At 35.5% G+C, this 17,492-nt stretch overlaps 2 protein-coding genes across 4 annotated transcripts in view; one reads left to right on the top strand and one right to left on the bottom strand.

Annotated features, from left to right (window-relative positions):
• The first annotated feature begins 3,212 nt into the window (after positions 1-3,212).
• LOC111379319 lies at positions 3,213-8,485 on the top strand. Its single transcript, XM_023002679.1, has 3 exons — positions 3,213-3,236; positions 3,335-3,402; positions 7,948-8,485. The coding sequence occupies exons 1-3, from the start codon at positions 3,213-3,215 to the stop codon at positions 8,483-8,485; spliced, it is 630 nt and encodes a 209-aa protein (XP_022858447.1).
• Positions 8,486-13,529: 5,044 nt separating this feature from the next.
• LOC111388309 (UPF0496 protein At4g34320-like) overlaps positions 13,530-17,492 on the bottom strand; it is an 11,937-nt gene continuing 7,974 nt past the window's right edge. For 2 of the 3 annotated variants that reach the window (XM_023013002.1, XM_023012993.1), the window contains exon 3: positions 13,530-14,493. In XM_023013002.1, coding sequence (XP_022868770.1) covers positions 13,839-14,493 — 655 coding nt within the window. In that variant the 3' untranslated portion in view covers positions 13,530-13,838. Of the gene's footprint in view, positions 14,494-15,293; positions 15,849-16,125; positions 16,199-17,492 lie in introns of those variants that run through there. The other variant, XM_023012989.1, reaches the window with a different exon arrangement.

Genomic DNA, 17,492 nt, shown 5'->3' with positions numbered 1-17,492 from the left:
AATTTAATATTTTGGAAAATTTTGAACTAACGGGTCAACTCAGCAGCCAACGTAAGTAATTTTCGTAAAGTCTTGATCAAACATTTGAAAACAAATTAAAATATGTTACAAATAATTTCTTTCTACTAAAAAAATTTGACTAAATAAAACATTAAAAAAATGCACATCGCATACCAATAATATCAAGACATGACATCCAATTAATAAAAATCTTGACCAAATTAGTTAAAAATCTAAAATTATGTGTGCATTTGAATGTACAAATAAATAATGTTATTAAACCTAATCAGTAGGGTAAATTAATAATCAAGATTGTTTACATTATAACAAATTATTCCAATAGTCAAATTAATAAAGTATACTTGTACTTTAATCTTGAAATTGAAAATTGAACAATTTTCTCAAGGAAAAACCTGTTTGGCCAGGATCAAATTCCAGCAAAACAACAGGGCACCCATGTGGTACCCTCCTATTGGAGGGGCATTTGTTTGGTCGGGATTTGACCCTAGTCAAACAGCACAGCTCTTTTCTCAAAATGATTAAATTCTCAACATTATCACAAGGTACTCAAGACTCGCACAAGTTCGAAAATTAAATAATCGTAAAAATGAAATAAAAATGGTGAGTAAGTTTCGAAACGCTAGTCAGCTTCACTTTTACGTATCATTTATCCCCAAATTTGTAATAAAGAGAACATAGAAATTTGCAGTTTGTTTTCCTTTCTACTCCACACGAGAGACCTCTTTTTCCCCATTTTCCAACTTTGGAAGGTACAAAAAACATAGATTTTCAACCAGAAATGGAAAATGAAACATTTGAAGCTCGATAACTGATTTTGTTCAAGAAGAAACTGCGAGTTTACTCAAATTTGTGCATTCAAATCTCCTTTGCCACAAGTTCAATATCAGCTCCAACTTCGACAATGTTGGCATCTTTAGATGATTTTGATGCTTTAGCAATGCTCACAATAACAAAATCCAATTCTATTCTTCTCACAAGACCTTCAAGCATCTGTTTTTGGAACAGAATAAGCAAAGATAAAGAACCAAAGAGGTGAAAATTTCAAAGGTTGATGCCAAAACTTTGATTTTCATGACGTGAAATCAGATGACTTGGAGCAACTTCAGCTAAGCTTGAAAAGTTCACTTATAAGTATACAACAAAGCTGTAAAATAAATAATTTTTTTATTAGTTGAAGTTGGAAATAAGTAAGTTTTAAGGCAAAGCTTAGTCAAACATGCTTTTTGCATGAATGAAATTACTTCAAGGTAACCATTGTCCAAGAACTGATCAAGTAAAGAAGACGTACCACTAAGCCCCGAGTCTTGAATCAGTTTCTAACCTTTCCTCTTCACTCTTCAGCAATTTGTGGATACAAAAAAAATAAGCACCGCCTTGTGAAATATTAACAAAGTTTTGCTAGATGTCGTGGTACTATGTATAAATGCAGATCTTCTTTGCCTTTTTCTGTGCGCGGGTTTCTGGAATGAGAAACAATGGAAAAGATACCTCTAAGGCTGTCGATAGAACTTGGGATTGACCTTCTTCTCGATCAAAAGAACAGCATAACTGTAGAGCTCAAAGAAGGTAACAACTCAAGCCCTTAAATCAAGAGGGAAAAGAGATTATTCACTCAGCAGCTTACTTGAGCTTCAACGTAGCATAGGACAATTGCACTTTTTTTTTTTTTTGTTCTACGACAGGTAAAAACTCGAAAAGGCGTAGAGAATCTACGAGATCAGTAAATAAAAAACTCCAAAATGAGTATACACAAAGCAGTGAATGTGTAAAATGAATGCATACTAAGTTATAGGATACAATTCAAAACCTAAACTTTCTGCTCTTCTACATTTTTCTCTAGCACTTAAAAGATCTCAGAATGATATTAACCTCCATACGATGGAATTGTAACAAATCATGGAAGCACAATCTTTTGAAAAGATTAGTCAAAGCACGGAAGCTGGTCAGAAGATTTGGAATTGCTGTAATTGTTGTGACCTTCTTGATCAACTCCATAATAGTAGGTGAAAGTTAGTATGCTAGATGGCGGTGAATGAATGGATCTGCCATTGAACCAACAGATCATTGTCATAAAACACTTTAACTTTTAGATATTAAAATTTTTGAAAGCATTTGATCATTTCTTTCTAGTATTAGAATTGGTCTTGAGTACTGTTGGGTTTTTTGATACCCAATAATTCGGGCGATAATTTAAAACAGTTGTCGGATTATTTATCGACACCATGGACTTGGCTCGACTCGGAGATGAACTACACTTTTGGATGGTTCGGGTTTGGGTTGGATGATTATTTGGTTAGTTGGACCATTTAGTGATTAATATGGAGTTGAATATTAGCCCATTAGTTTAGGTTAATTGGTAGCCTGCTTAGTGAACCCTAGGCCCAATTAGAATGACTTAAACTAACCTATATATATGTATTTATCTCCCGACCGTTTTTGTGGTGGTGTGTGTGTTGTAGCAATGGAGATGAGAGTTGAGAGAAGAGAGGCAACCAAGAGAGAGGGAAGCCATGTGAGGTTGTGAGTAAGATTCAACCAGTGTTCTTCTTCCTTCCCATACCTTTGCGAATTGCTAACACCACCACCCTTCTCCTTTGTGGGGATAGAGAGAAAGAGAGCAGCCCAAAGTGAAGGTGAAAGTCTCGGGTTGAGTCAAGTTAAACCGGTGTTCGTTTGATTGTTTTCTGAGCCCGAAATCAAGATTTATCGAGGGATTTTCGCTACAAATGGTATCAGAGCTTGTGTTATTGATAAATCTGTGATTTTTGGGGCTAAAAACAGGCTGGAAGTAGTTAGAAACGGGTCTGAAAATCAGAGGCAGAAACTGTTCGATTTTTTCAATTTTCTGCCGGATCTGTTTTGGCGTTTTTTGGTGAAACCAAAAAGATTTTGGCGAAACGGACACCACCGATAGACTGTGCAGATGGAGAAGAAGCCGGAAGGGTGACAAGTCGCTGGCGCATGGCCAGCCAACGCGGCGCGTGGGAAAGACGGCGATGGCGCATGAGGGCGCGTCCGTCTGATTCCGGCAAAGTGATCTACAGACAGAATCTTCCCCATGACGAGATGGACCCTGCAGTGTTTTCAGATTTCAGTTTGGAGCAATACAGTGAAAGTTGGACGATTTTGCCCTTGGACGTTCGGGTGCCGGATGCTGTTTTCGTGTTGCTGTGGTTGCTGTTGACTTTAGGATGAAGAGTGATAGTCCTGAAGTGGTGAATTCGCGTCTCTCGATATTTACGGACCTTCAGAAGTGGTCCGCTCGGTATCGTATTCTTTGCTTTTTATTATTGCAGTTGAAATAAATTTGTAGAGTAATTTATTTTTTGCATTAGAGGTCATCGCGTGGGGTGACATTAGGTTTGGGGTTACCATGAAGGGGTAACCATTGCCTGCTACTAGACCTAAGAATTATTTGTTAATTATTTGCCTTAAATTCTTTGTGAATTTACTGTCAATTTTTCTACATTATTAGAATTGCATGTGGCCTTAGGAAAGTTTATTGGACTATTCTATGTAAATTATGTTCATACTTTACTTGTGGTTATTATTTGGCATTGGTGGCAAATGTAGGTCTAAGATAAGTGCGAAAAATAACATATATTTTAACTGTGGTAAAATTTGGACATAGTTGAAAGAGATTGTCCTAAGATGATAATAAAAGGAAAGATGAGGATAGAGACAAGGCGAATGTGACTTTAGGGTCGAGTAGTGATCCTAGTGATGTTTATTGAGAGAATAAACATGATTACTACATTGCATCTGTGTGTAATCCTTTCTGCATATATGTGATCACTCAATTCTGTTGCAATGTTGATTTTACACTTTCAATATGTTTGATGTGTGTAATTGCATGAATTAGAGTGACTTATTACTTTGTGTAATATGTTTTCATGCATAGTGGGTTAAGTTTTGTGGCGTACTCTATTTGCTCTGTGAATAGTGTGAGAGTGTGGTAGTGAGAAGAAAGTTGGGTAGCCGTTTCTCTCCTTTATCTTTGTGAGCCTGTGTGGTTTGTGAGATTATGTGAGGCAACCATGTTAAAGTTACTTTCTTTATCTTTGTGAGCCTCCTTTGTGAGTGTTGTGAAGTAACCGACTCTTTCTTCGATTCTCTTTGAGAGTGCCACCTTCACAATTTTCTTTGTGAATTTTTGGGAGCATTGGTGAGTGGATTAACCTTTGTGATCACCGAAAGGTGTTGATTTGCCATAGTGAGTTTGAGATGCATTAGCAGTGAGTTGGATGTCTTTTGGTAAGGTGGAGTATAGATGCCTAGAGGTGCATTGGTGATATGCACGAGGGATGTAGAGTGTGACATTTGGATCACGAGTGGAGATGTGATCAAATGTGTAGAATCCTTTATCTGTGAAAGAGACCCTGTACAAGTGGAGTGTGAGAGAGGCACTTCTATCACTTCTGTAAGGTGGAGTCCCATTATCCACGTAGGTTGGGAGAAGTGATGTGGTGATAGAAGATTATCTCGAGAGTTTAGGATCTATTGTGACTTGCCAGATAGACATGAGTTAAGTGATTGGTTTAGTGAGCATGGTGGGCGATGAGAGGAGATATGTGTTCTCGAGGTGGGAGTAACACGGAATGGGATAGGATAAGTGTGGTGAGATCTTTTCTTAGGGTCATTTATGCATGTGTTGCATATGTGGTTGACCGTAGTGTGATTAACTAGGTGTTAATCTGTGATTCTGTGTGAACGTGATTTTGAAAAGATCTGTGTGTGTTATCCTATATATATCTTCATCGCATGATTATTTGTTCACTGTGAATACTTGTTTCTACTTGGGTATTCTTGACTTTAGCCCTGGTGAGTACATGGAGTAAGTATCGTATATGTTTCAAGTTGGAAACACGAGGTAAGGTCTATTATTCCAATTTTATAGGATTACCTTGATTGTGCAAGTATAAACTGTGTGTTTTGGTAGCTTGCAGATTATTGGGCATCAAGGTGGAGATTGTTTGGTTTTTTGATACCCAATATTTCGGACGATGATTTAAAACAGTTGTCGGATTATTTATCGACACCATGGACTTGGCTCGACTCGGAGATGAACTACACTTTTGGATGGTTCGGGTTTGGGTTGGATGATTATTTGGTTAGTTGGACCATTTAGTAATTAATATGGAGTTGAATATTGGCCCATTAGTTTAGGTTAATTGGTAGCCTGCTTAGTGAACCCTAGGCCCAATTAGAGTGACCTAAACTAACCTATATATATGTATTTATCTCCCGGCCGTTTTTGTGGTGGTGTGTGTGTTGTAGCAATGGAGATGAGAGTTGAGAGAAGAGAGGCAACCAAGAGAGAGGGAAGCCATGTGAGGTTGTGAGTAAGATTCAACCAGTGTTCTTCTTCCTCCCCATACCTTTGTGGATTGCTAACACCACCACCCTTCTCCTTTGTGGGGATAGAAAGAAAGAGAGCAGTCCAAAGTGAAGGTGAAAGTCTCGGGTCGAGCCAAGGTAAATCGGTGTTCGTTTGATTGTTTTCTGAGCCCAAAATCAAGATTTATCGAGGGATTTCCGCTACAAGTACCATTATGATTTTAATTAGTCCAATTTCAATTTCATGTAAAAAGTTTTATTAATATTTTGATGCACGATATGATCTTAAAATGTTCAGCATATTTTAATAATTAAATTTATCTTTCATTAAAGGTTCTAAATGACCATGTCATTATATTAAATTTTTTTTTTTTGGTACATTAAGAAATTCATGTCTAGTAACGCATCGTGCTACTAGAATTCTTTACCGGTGATGTATCCCTTTGGAATTCAAACTTCATTGTTCCCATCCTCACCTAAATCTCCAAATTCATCCTATCCATCCATTTTTCCAAATTGTTTACTCTATCATCTTTCTCCCTGCATCAATGCTCTAATACAAGTTTGATATGTAATGTACCTGACTACCAGGGGCGGGCCTAAGGCGTACCATAGGGGGCCTAATTTGCCCCCCCCCTCCCCCCCCCCCTTTTTTATTATTATTTTTTTAAAACTAGTTAAGTCTGCCCAAAACCAATTATCCAACAACTGAACAATAGCACACAATCAATTTACCCAACCTAACTTATATATCCAATATTCACAATCCATTTACAAAATTTCCAAAATCTAAAATTCAATTCAGGGCTTGCTCGTTGTCGAAGTCTCGTCTCCGCGAGTCTAGTCACTCCACCAATCCACCGTCGACCACTTCGTACTCTGGTTCCCACAATCTACTTACTCTAAATCTATTTACCCAACCCAATTTATATATCCATCTATCCACAATCCATTTACCCAAAATTCCCAAATCTGGAATTCAATCCCAGGGCTTGTAGTGCCAGCTCATCGATCGAAGTCTCGTCTTCGCGTGTCTGATCACTTTACCAGTCCGCTCCACCTCCGTTGGGGTTAGAATTTTTATTAGATTGAGAATTTTAGAGCAAAGTAAATTAGAGAATCAAATGTTGAACCAGCTCTTGGTACTCGTTGATATTGGGCATTGATTGCCAAAACGATAATTGCACTTCTTTTGGAATTTTGAGGGGTTTCATAGATTTGATTTTTAATTGATAAAAGACTTTGGTTCCTATTACGGTATTACCCTATCCAAATTAACATTTTCAGGCCCTTAAAGTATAGCAGAACCGATGAGATTGGATCATGTATTTCAAGAATTTATTCAAGCCAATAGCTCATATGTAAGTTGTCGCGTTTAATTAAACTTGAAAAATGTAAAATAATTAGTATCAATATGAATTTTTTTAATAATAAATAACTTAGATATTTAAATAATTATAGCTTAACTCCATTTTGCATCAGAAATGAATTTGATAACTTAATTGAAGGAATTGACATGGGTAACTTCTTACAATGCAACAATGCCCTAAAATTAATTTCACTTTAATTTGATAATGTGTGAGTTAAAGTATCATAATTTTATATACATTTTTATTTCAGGCTCGTGAGTCGTGACGGTGGAATTCTCACTGTGTAATTCCACAATTTTCGTCGAAATTTCACTTCTCAGGTAAGCAATGACTTGCCCTAACTTGTTATTGAAGACATTGAAATGTTTGAAACCTTGTCAGCTTATATAATTGCTGCGTGATCAACTTATGTGATTGGTTATTATAGGATGAATAATTGCATAAGAGCATGTAGTAACTATATTGAAAACTGTAATTATGAGATAATTGAGATATTTTGTGATTTTTTTAGATTAATCATTGGCTATTAGATATAGACTTGTACACAATGCCTCATAAATATGAGTCTGGTGCTCAAAAGAGTAAAAAGAAATGAAATGAAATTGCATTAATTCAAAATCAAGCAGGGGATATTGATAAGTATTTCTAAGAAATAATGCGAATGCATTGAATGAGGATAGAGTAGAGATTCAATTTGCCCATGTTAATGAAGTAGATGATAAGGATTAAGAAGTGAGTCGGCTTGCCTATGTTAAATAAGTAGAAAAGGAAGAATAAGTGATGAAACGTGCCTGTAATAATGAAGAAGATGATAAAGAAGAAGATGGTTGCTTTTCTCTAAATTTGGATGATCCCGAGAATTGAAAAATTATTGATCAAAGAACAAGGGATTACATAGTTGAAAGGGGTCCAAAAAGAGTTGATGATATCTCGTTTTCGAAAGATTGTACAAATAGACATTTCGATTCTTCACAATATAAGCGATTGCTACCAAAAGGGCAAACAATTCATAGAAATGGCTAGTATATTCAGTATCTATGGACAAGATCTTCTGCTTTTGCTGCAAATTGTTTAAAACACCAAAAAATGTGACCAAAATTGGCCAACTAGATAATGATGGATTTAAAGATTAACATAATTCGCTTCGGTCTATTAAAAGTCATGAAAGAAATGAGGAGCATTTACATTGCAAAACTAGTTGGATTGAATTGAAAAATAGGCTTCAAACAAAAATCGCAATTGATAAAAGTGTTGAATTGTTGATCGATAACATTGGAGACGTATTAGCAAAGATAATTGCTACCGTGAAAAGACTACTGAAAAATACCTTGCCATTTCGAAGAGATGATGAGAGGCTACATGTTGAGAACAATGGCCTCTTTTTACAAATTATGGAAATGGTTAGTGAGTTTGATCTAGTAATGCAAGAGTACCTTCGAGTAAGAGAGATTCAATATACGTATCTTGACAAAAAAATCCAAAATGAGTTGATACAATCGTTGGCTAATGAGGTGAGAAGTTCAATTGTTAAGAAAGTTAAATATGCAAAATATTTTGCAATTATACTCGATCGTACTCCAGATGCAAGTCACGAGGAGCAAATGTTTTTAATAGTACAATTTATTGATGATTCGACAAACTTACCTACAATTGAAGAACATTGGCTTGAATTTTTGAAAGTAGATGACACAATAAGACTTGGAATCGAGCTTCAAAAGGTTTTGATCAAACTCGATCTGGATATTGATGACATTTGAGGGCAAGAGTATCACAATGGATCTAACATGAGCGGAAAGCACAAAAATGTGCAAAGAAGAATACATGAAATGAATCCTCTAGCCTTTTATACTCCATGTGGTGCTCATAGTCTAAATCTAGTATTGTGTAATATGATGAATTGTTTTTCCAAAACTGTATCCTTCGGAGTGATACAACGTATTTACACATTGTTTTTCTCTTCTACCCAGCGACGGAAAATTTTCAAAGATAATGTACAAGGATTGACAGTGAAACCATTGTCACAAATACATTGGAAAAGTTATGTTGAGAGTGTGAAGCCTATAATGAAACAAATTGTACAATTAAGAGATGCATTACTTGATTTGGTAGAAATTAATGAAGATCCTAAAGTGAGGAGTGAAGTCGAGTCGTTAGCAACACATGAACTTCAGAATTTTGAGTTCTTGCTTAGCATGGTAATCTGGTACGAGTTGTTGTACGCAGTCAATATTGTGAGTAAATTTCTTCAAATTGAATCGTGTCATGCTATCGACCTCTTGCAATGACTTATTTCATTTCTTGAGGATTATAGAGAAATTGGATTTGCTATTACCATGGATGAAGCGACAAAAAAGACAAATGAAATGGAAATTGAAATTGTATTTATAGAAAAATGCACAATACGAAGAAAGAAGCAATTTGATGAAAGGGGGTAGTGATGAGGTAAAGCAATCAGTAGAAGAATCTTTCAGAGTTGAGTACTTTATTTTTATAATTGATCAAGCTCTATCTTCTCCGAAGACATGATTTGAATAATTCAAACAATATGATGACACATTTGGATTTTTGTTTAATTTGAAGAGGTTAAGGAATGCAATTTTTTCAAGTTTGTTGAACTCTTGTATGAATCTTGAGAAATATCTTGAACATAATAGGCATTCGAACATTGGTGGAGATGAATTATGTTTGGAGTTACAAGTCTTGAGGTGTTGTATACCAAGTGAAACAACAAGACAATTGAAGTACTACAATATTTGAAGACATTGAATGTTTGTTTTACAAATGCTTATATTGCTTACAAAATTTTGTTAACCATACTGGTTACAGTTGCATTTGTAGAAAGAAATTTCTTGAAATTGAAGTTGATCAAGACATATCTCCGATCAACTGTGTCACAAGAAAGATTAAACGGGTTGGCTATGTTCTCAATAGAGAGAAATTATTGAGCAGCTAAATTATTCAGATTTGATTGATGTTTTTTCCTCTAAAATAGTAAGACGAATAGTATTTAACTAATTGTTTGAAAGTTGAAACATTATTGATTTTGTTAGTTTATAATATATTTGGTTGTTGTTTTAAACTTAGTTTTAAGTTAGCAATGGGTTGCATAATACTCTGTTGAATTTTAGATTTACATTGATTTCGTTGGGAGTCTAATTTATGGATTTTATCTTGGGCCCCGGCAGTCACAGGACCGGCCCTGCTAACTACAGTTGCAATGTTCTGAGACCTTAGCTAAGGCTGCTGGCTCACTATTGAATCAGATCCTGCTGTTGTGAGTGATAGAAGAATCCTCCTATCGTTGCTGGTAAACTTATAGCTTCGTGGAATTACCACAAAGCAGAGAATGGGTGATTATGTAATAGCCATAGATGTAGGATGTGGGGAAGGTAGAAGAATTAAGTATGCAATCTGAAATTGAGGCAAGTTTCTGTAATATTATTTTTGAGATGAGTAATATGAAAAACAAATCTCCAAGGCGTTCGAGAGGCCTGAAACTCTCCTCACAAGACTCCAGACATGTGAATGATTTCCCCCAAACACATTTATTTGTAAACCACCCTTGTTGACAAACTAGTTTTAATAGAAAAGGCATTAATATGTTGCTTTAGCTGCATCCGCATTCCCCTTCTTCATCCTTGTATGATTGTAGATTATTGTAGGCCTATTAGTGTCACATTCAGCTAGGGGTCGCAATTGGGCTCATTGGCCGTGGCTCGGCCGGAAAAAAGATCGAGTTGTCTTGGTTCAAGGCTCGGGTCGAGTCCTATCTTGGGGTGTCGAGCCGAACTCAAGCTGGCCTTGTGTGGCTTGACGGCTCGGGTTCACAGACCTAATTTTAAAAAAATAAATAAATAAGAAAAAGAAGGTTTAAAGGCAGCAACATGCTGCTAAAACAGGCAGTAGGTTTGCTGCTTTAAAAAGGCAGCATTCGGTTGCCTTTTCTCATCTGCCTTTTATTTTATTAAAAAAAATGGAGCCTGCCCGGCTCGGCCAGTAAGGCCCGAGCTGAACCTTGATTACTTGGTCGAGCTTTTGCTCGGCTCGATTCGGGCTCGCAAAAAACTCGAACCATTTTACTCGAGATGAGCCCAAGCCTTGAATTTTGGCTAACGAGCTAGCTTGACTCGCTAACACCACTACATTCAGCCAAGCCAATCTTTGTAAAATGGAGCCAAGCCAAGCCAATTTTGGCATTCCTTTTCGTCTCAAATGCCAACGTTAATATTACACTTCTTCTCCAAACAACACTTTGATATCTTCCGAAACTATATGATCCTCTTTGTTGTATGTGACAGCATCACTATTTTGGTGAGCAAATTTTTGTTGCAGTGTTGTATCGCAGTCATCACAAACCTAATAAACAAGTGACTAACAACATGCAGTAGCTGAAGAAAAAACTAACTTAGCTCCAACATGGAAACAATTCATATGCATTGACAACATAGAGAGGGGGAGAGAATGAGCTTGCAAAATAAGTTGAACAATAAACAAAGAAAATAGCTAGAGATGGCAATGAGGTGGGTTCAGGCTCCCTCGTCCCATTACCCGTTTAAGGTGGGGCAGGGCGGGTAGGGATGAATGTCTCGTTGACATACCCGTTTAATTTTTTTTCTTGATAATTCATTTTAATACTTCCATCCATTCAAGTAAGACAATAATATAGTTATTAAATTTTTAATTAATTAATTTATTTTTAAAAGTTAAATCATTCAAATATATTTGGTAAACTACTGTTTTTACTGTTTGTTATATTCCTTATGATTTTAGTTACCATCTTTTATTAGAATTAATGAAATTTCATGAAGTTTTTCTATTAAGGCCTGTTTGAGCCCTATTATTTTCTAATAATGCATTTTAGAATAATAGATTGATGGAGAATGTGTGGTTAAAAAATAATGAAAATTTTGAATTTACATGTAATATTATTTTACTAAAAAAATGTGTGGTAAAAAAGAAGAAAAAGAAAAATTATTTTAAAAATAATGTGAACCAAACAAGGGCCTAAAATATTGAATTTTTTTTAAAAAAATTAAAAATTAAACGGGGCAGGGATCCTGTTACCCATACCCATACCCGCCCCAGACCCGCCTAGTGATGAAATCTCCCTTCCCCTACACACCCGATTACCGATTAAGTGGTAATCCCCGTCCCGCTCGAGGCGGCTCTTTGCAGGTATCGAATTTGATTGGTATTATTGCCATTTCTAAAAATAGCAATGCAATTTATCAATGCACAACATAGTCGAGACAATTGACACGGTAAACAAAGGCATTAGTCTTTCCCTTGTCGCCACATTGAATATCATATCTTGCATGATGAATTTGTACGCCAGTCAAGCAACATTAGGATCAAGTGAAGTGTGAAGTGCCAAGTCAAACAATTTCTTTAAAGCTTATCCAAGAAATATTGCTTCCAAAAAAAAAAACGCATGTTTTTTTTTTTTTTTAACGACACGTGTGTCGTGCCCAAGTTATTATATTATATGTACTGTACGCTTTGAGAGAATCTAAATCCATTTTACTTTTCACGAATTTCTATCATGTCCTCAAAATTTGAACCCATGACATTTTCTTTAATAGTTTGGACATGAAGCTTGGGTCGTTACACCACCTATAACAAGCTCTCCAGAAGGCAGCCTAATAATTGCTTGAAATGCTGCTTTATGGGCTTCCCATTACTCGCACTTTTGGCCTTTCCTCCAGCGTCTTAATGTACTAAGATGAAGCCACACATAAAGTCAATGTCAATATCCCGATTTATGAGAACAAATTAGGGCTTTTTGAGAGAACATTTTTCCGAGAATAATGGGTAAAATCTAGAGAGAAAAAGTAAGCAAGAGTACTTTGGTTGAAATGTGGTAGTGTAGAAATAGATATAGATGAATTGTGTATGGAGTGTGGCATTTGGAACACGTAAATGGAATGGGCTTCCAAGCCCATTTTAAATCACGAGGTAGGTTCAAGCCTAATTCCACAAAAACATGTTCAATAACTGACATAGATAGCACCAAAATGAGGTAGTATTGTTTTTGGTACTCATTTTGCTTATGCACTATAGCTTGTTTTGTAGTGAAAATTTAGTCCCCGTTCGGTTTTGCTAAAAATCATTTTTTTAGTAGATTTTTCGTAAAAATTGATAAAATATATAATTGAAAAGTTAATAAAAATTGTGGATCTTTTTAAAGGAGAGCATTCAATGGACAAAGGTATTTGACAAGTGTATTTAACAAATAATCTTAACTCTTAAATTGATCTAATTTAATGGTGTAGATCTATGTCTCACGACTTTTGAACCACACATTTCAACAATTTTTATCAAAATCTACTAAAAATTTAACAAATTGGGGCTAAATATATTTTCCCTATATTGTACATCATAGCAAACATTAATATAAGTGTCTCTAAGATTTTGGAGATGACAATATGTCTTAACGATTGTTTATGTACCTGATAAGGGTGTTTAAATAATCATCTCTAAACATGTGATATACAAATCCTTATACTAGAGAGGCATATTCATGTACGATGCATATTTTCTTGTGCTGGACACAACATGATATGATCGGATAATATACATGTCGTGCTCTATACTAAAAAGCAAAAAAAAAAAAAAAAAAATTTAAAAAATAATAAAGAAATAAAAATAAATTTAAAAAAATACTAAAGAACTTAAATCGACTTGTCTTTATCTTACTTTTCGGTAAAATTAAATATTGTTGTGTCCATGTCGTGTCTTTGTCGACATCCATGTCTGTGCATATGCAACTTTAAACAGAAAGCAGTTGTTGAAATAAAACACTTCCTTCAGTTTTTCAACACAAATACAACAATCAAAAGCTGCTAATACAAAGCGCTGCTAAATTATGGCAAGAAAATAGAGAAGCCATGAAGATAGCAGTCAATTAAATACATTAGAAATTAAATGATTAGCAATATTATGATCAATAAACAATCAAAATAATAAAAGAATAAAATTAACAATCCAATCATATGGCATCATACGACATAAACATTAATTCTTCCGCACTAGTTGATCGAGGTTTAGACTAAGATGTTGGTCACACTTGCTATAGATACTATACGAAATCCTGAAGAAATCTTCGTATCCTCAATGGTTGGGGTGTTTGATAATCCGTTGCAAAATAACAGTTCTAGCGCGGCGAATGTCACGGCTGCAGACATCAACTTGAACCCCTAAATCCTCGATATTTTTCATGAATCCATCGAGTTTCTTCTTGATTTCTTCTACGCCAAGTTTCACGGCCTCTTCGTTGATAGCCAAATCAGCATTCTTTAAGAGTGATTCGATCTCAGTCTCCAATTTATCAATAAGTACCCGAATACTATCCAAGTCTTTGATAGTGACATAAGTGCCAACATTCATACAGTTAATTATCTCCTTTTGTCCTTTGATAGCTTTTTCATAGTTCTTTAGAAGGGAATTAATCCACTTTCCCATTGATCCCAATGGAATGGAAGTTGCTGCAGCAAGAGCAGCTGCCACAGGCGGTGCAGCCATGGCGGCAGCCACCACCGAGCAAATTAGCACAGCCGCAAATGAAGCAGCAAAGATAATACTCGAGACCTTTCTCCAAGCGTGTATGTATTTTAGCTTCTTGTCGAGCTTGTTCTTTCGAAGTTGCAATTTCTCAAGCATCAATATTTGTTGTCTATAGACAGCCTGAAAATTTACGAAGAACTCTTCGGTAAACGGGTCACCAGCCGCTTTGAAATTCTTCAACTCTTCCAATGTTCTAGTGTATCTGTTAAAGACAAACTTCAATAAATAAATGTCTTCCGTGTTCAACAATTTAAACTTTTTGATAATGTGTTAAGTAAAGCTAGACAAAATATATTGAATTCAAGTCTCCACCTACGTCACCCATGTACAAAGATTGTGTAGGCTTCAGGCCTTCCGAAAAATGATTTCAATGTATATGTGAAGACAGTGAAGTGCATGTTGAAGACAACCTTTCTGTAAATAAATAAATGTCTCCTGTAGTTCAAATAATAGAGCTATAATGAAATGCACGCAAGAGAAAAAGTCTACTAACAATTATTATGAGACTTCAATTCTTGAGTGCAGAGTCAAGGATTGTCAACAAGGACATTGTATCGTTGACATAGTTTAGTTAACGATATACCATGTTATCACTGCAAACAAAGATTTATCACCTGGGCGACAGAATTCAGATGTGCCATTTCTTCATTACCTGGTGGACAAGAAAACAAAGTTCCATCTGTCAATGAAGAAATGCCACCTCTACACTCTGTCACTCAAGTGGTAGACTTGGGTGTACGTGTAGCATTCTCGCAAACAAATATAGCCCCTGTTTGAGGCACATTATTTGGCCAAAAAATGAAAATTTTTATAGTTAACCATCACATCATGTGGCTTTTTTTGATTTCTCATTTCTGGTGTGAGGTCCAACTATTCCAATAACGGCTAGAATTTTCATTTTAATGAGCCAAATAATGCCCCTCAAATAGGGACACCGTATCACGATGAAAGATGAAAAGAAATCAACTACAGTAGAAGCTAGGTGAGGTAGTTTAATAGTACCTATTTCCTCCCGTTGGATTATCCTCGTCTTCAAACTGGTGAAGCGCGACATGAATAAGTAATTGGCTATCACGAGCACGCTTTAGGCACTTCTCCAATGCCGAACAGAAGTCTAAAGTATTCAAGCTATTCTCGAAGTAGTCCTCGACTAGTTCAAACAATTCTTGATTCTTCCATATGTCTTTCTTGCACTCCAAGATTACCTTAACAACCTCCTGATTCATCTCCAGCAAACACTCCGTCACATCCTTCAAAGAATCCACAGATAGAGCTCGAACTTCTACCCCGACAGCTAGAGAATTGATAACGTTATTGGTTCGTTCTTGGAGAGTCGTATCAAAGGATTGCAAATCTGCATCAACCCTGCAGGCAGCTTCATAGGAATTCAGCTCAGGTGTGTATTGTAGATTGTTGACTGTGCCTGAAGTTTCACCAGGCTTATTCTTGCTCACGTGACTTCCCATTAATGTGCCTATTCAGATCTATATTGCTTGCACTCTACAACTATTTTTAAAGATAGCAAACGTGTTGTCTACAGAGACCGTCCGGCTCGATCTGCACAAATTGAACCAAAAAATAAAATAAAATTGAGAAATCGACATAATTTTCTTTTATCTGCTTGCTTCAAAAAAAGGTTCCTGCTTTAACAGAAAGTGTGAAAATTTTGAAGAAGGAAATCTTATAAGAGAATAATTGCGTGCACAATTGTACACAAAAGTTTGCAGAAGTAATTCAATCCATTAAAGTAAAACCCTACTTCATAGATTTCTAGGAGATAAGCTCGAGAAAAACACAAAAGTTAACAAGAGAAAGAATCTGAATTGGTGCTTACTTATAGAATTCGTGGCGATGACAAGCAAGAATTCGTCGACTAAGGTATCAAGCCCTTGGAAATATAAGGAACAGAAAAAAAAAATGTAAGTATATATTGAGAGGAAGAGAGATGAGGAATGAAGAAGCTTAAAGAGAAATGAAACAGTTAAGGGACCAAGAAAATAATGTGGTGGCGGCGACTATATGAGAAATAGCTTACACGCATTGAGTTAGGTAATTGAGATTGCATGTGGAAAACGCGGGAAACCAATGTATTTCCATGCATGTATATCTACATCTGGAAGCCATACATCTCTTTTAAGAGAGACAAATAAAATTCTAAAGTTGTTAACGTCCAAAGCTTCCTATTTACTACTCGTTACCAAGAATGGCATAAGTTATTCTGGGCACGTTTGATACATAATATTAAAGATGATTTATTAATATAAAGCAGCATAATATTGTTTTACATTCAGATAATTAACTATTTTCAAGTAAAAAAATAAAAATAGAAAAGTGAGCTAGCTATTTTGACATTTTATAGGATTCACAACTTTTCAATCACATCTTTTATCAATTTTCATCAAAATCTACTAAAAAATCGATTATTATTTGAACCGAACAGGGGTTTAATGTGTTTATATTTAATATGAATTTAATTTTCTTAATTTGAGTGGATATATGCATAATTTAAAGCATGTATGGTTAATTTGAGGTCAACAGATGCATGACAGCTTGATTGTTTATGTTGAAAAAGATGTAATTGATAAAGTTGAAAACGATGTCATATAGGCATTTTCAAAGTATGAAAATTCAAAGAGAACAATTGTATAAAATTTGCTATAGTTTTAATTTTAGTTTGTATTGTTTTGTTTGAAATAAATTCCCATAGTTAATTTCTACTCCCACTAGACTTAATTCGTGACTCCGTCGCTAAATATGAGACTCATTGATCAACAATTGAGAAACAAATACACAATATGAACAACTATACACATCCATCCCACTAGATTTAATTCGTGACTCCGTCACTAAATATGAGACTCATTGATCAACAATTGAGAAACAAATACACAATATGAACAACTACACACATCCATCCCACTAGATTTAATTCGTGACTCCGTCACTAAATATGAGACTCTTGAACAAGTGGGAAACGCATACACAATATGAATAGTTATGCACATCCACCGCGTTGGAGTTGAATTACTAACAATATTTGGTTTTAATGCATTAGACACCACTTAACATATACAAGTGGTACATTATTGACAACTATTTGACCTCTCTTATTAAACAATAAACTCAAGAAGATTTTCCATCACAAAATCGACAATAAAGATTGTGAAATGAGTTTTAGGTCAGTTTTCTTTAAAAACTTTT

This window comes from Olea europaea, chromosome 3, assembly GCF_002742605.1.
Source record: "Olea europaea var. sylvestris chromosome 3, O_europaea_v1, whole genome shotgun sequence".
Classification (NCBI taxonomy): domain Eukaryota; kingdom Viridiplantae; phylum Streptophyta; class Magnoliopsida; order Lamiales; family Oleaceae; genus Olea; species Olea europaea.
Note: the sequence above shows the minus strand (reverse complement) of the source record. Positions and strands in the feature narration are given on the sequence as shown.

Coding starts and splice junctions, on each gene's coding strand:
- LOC111379319 (XM_023002679.1), top strand. CDS start 3,213: ATGAAGAGTGATAGTCCTGAAGTG. Junction 3,237..3,334: donor AGAGTGATAGTCCTGAAGTG/GTGAATTCGCGT, acceptor ATAAATTTGTAG/AGTAATTTATTTTTTGCATT. Junction 3,403..7,947: donor TTTGGGGTTACCATGAAGGG/GTAACCATTGCC, acceptor ATTGAAAAATAG/GCTTCAAACAAAAATCGCAA.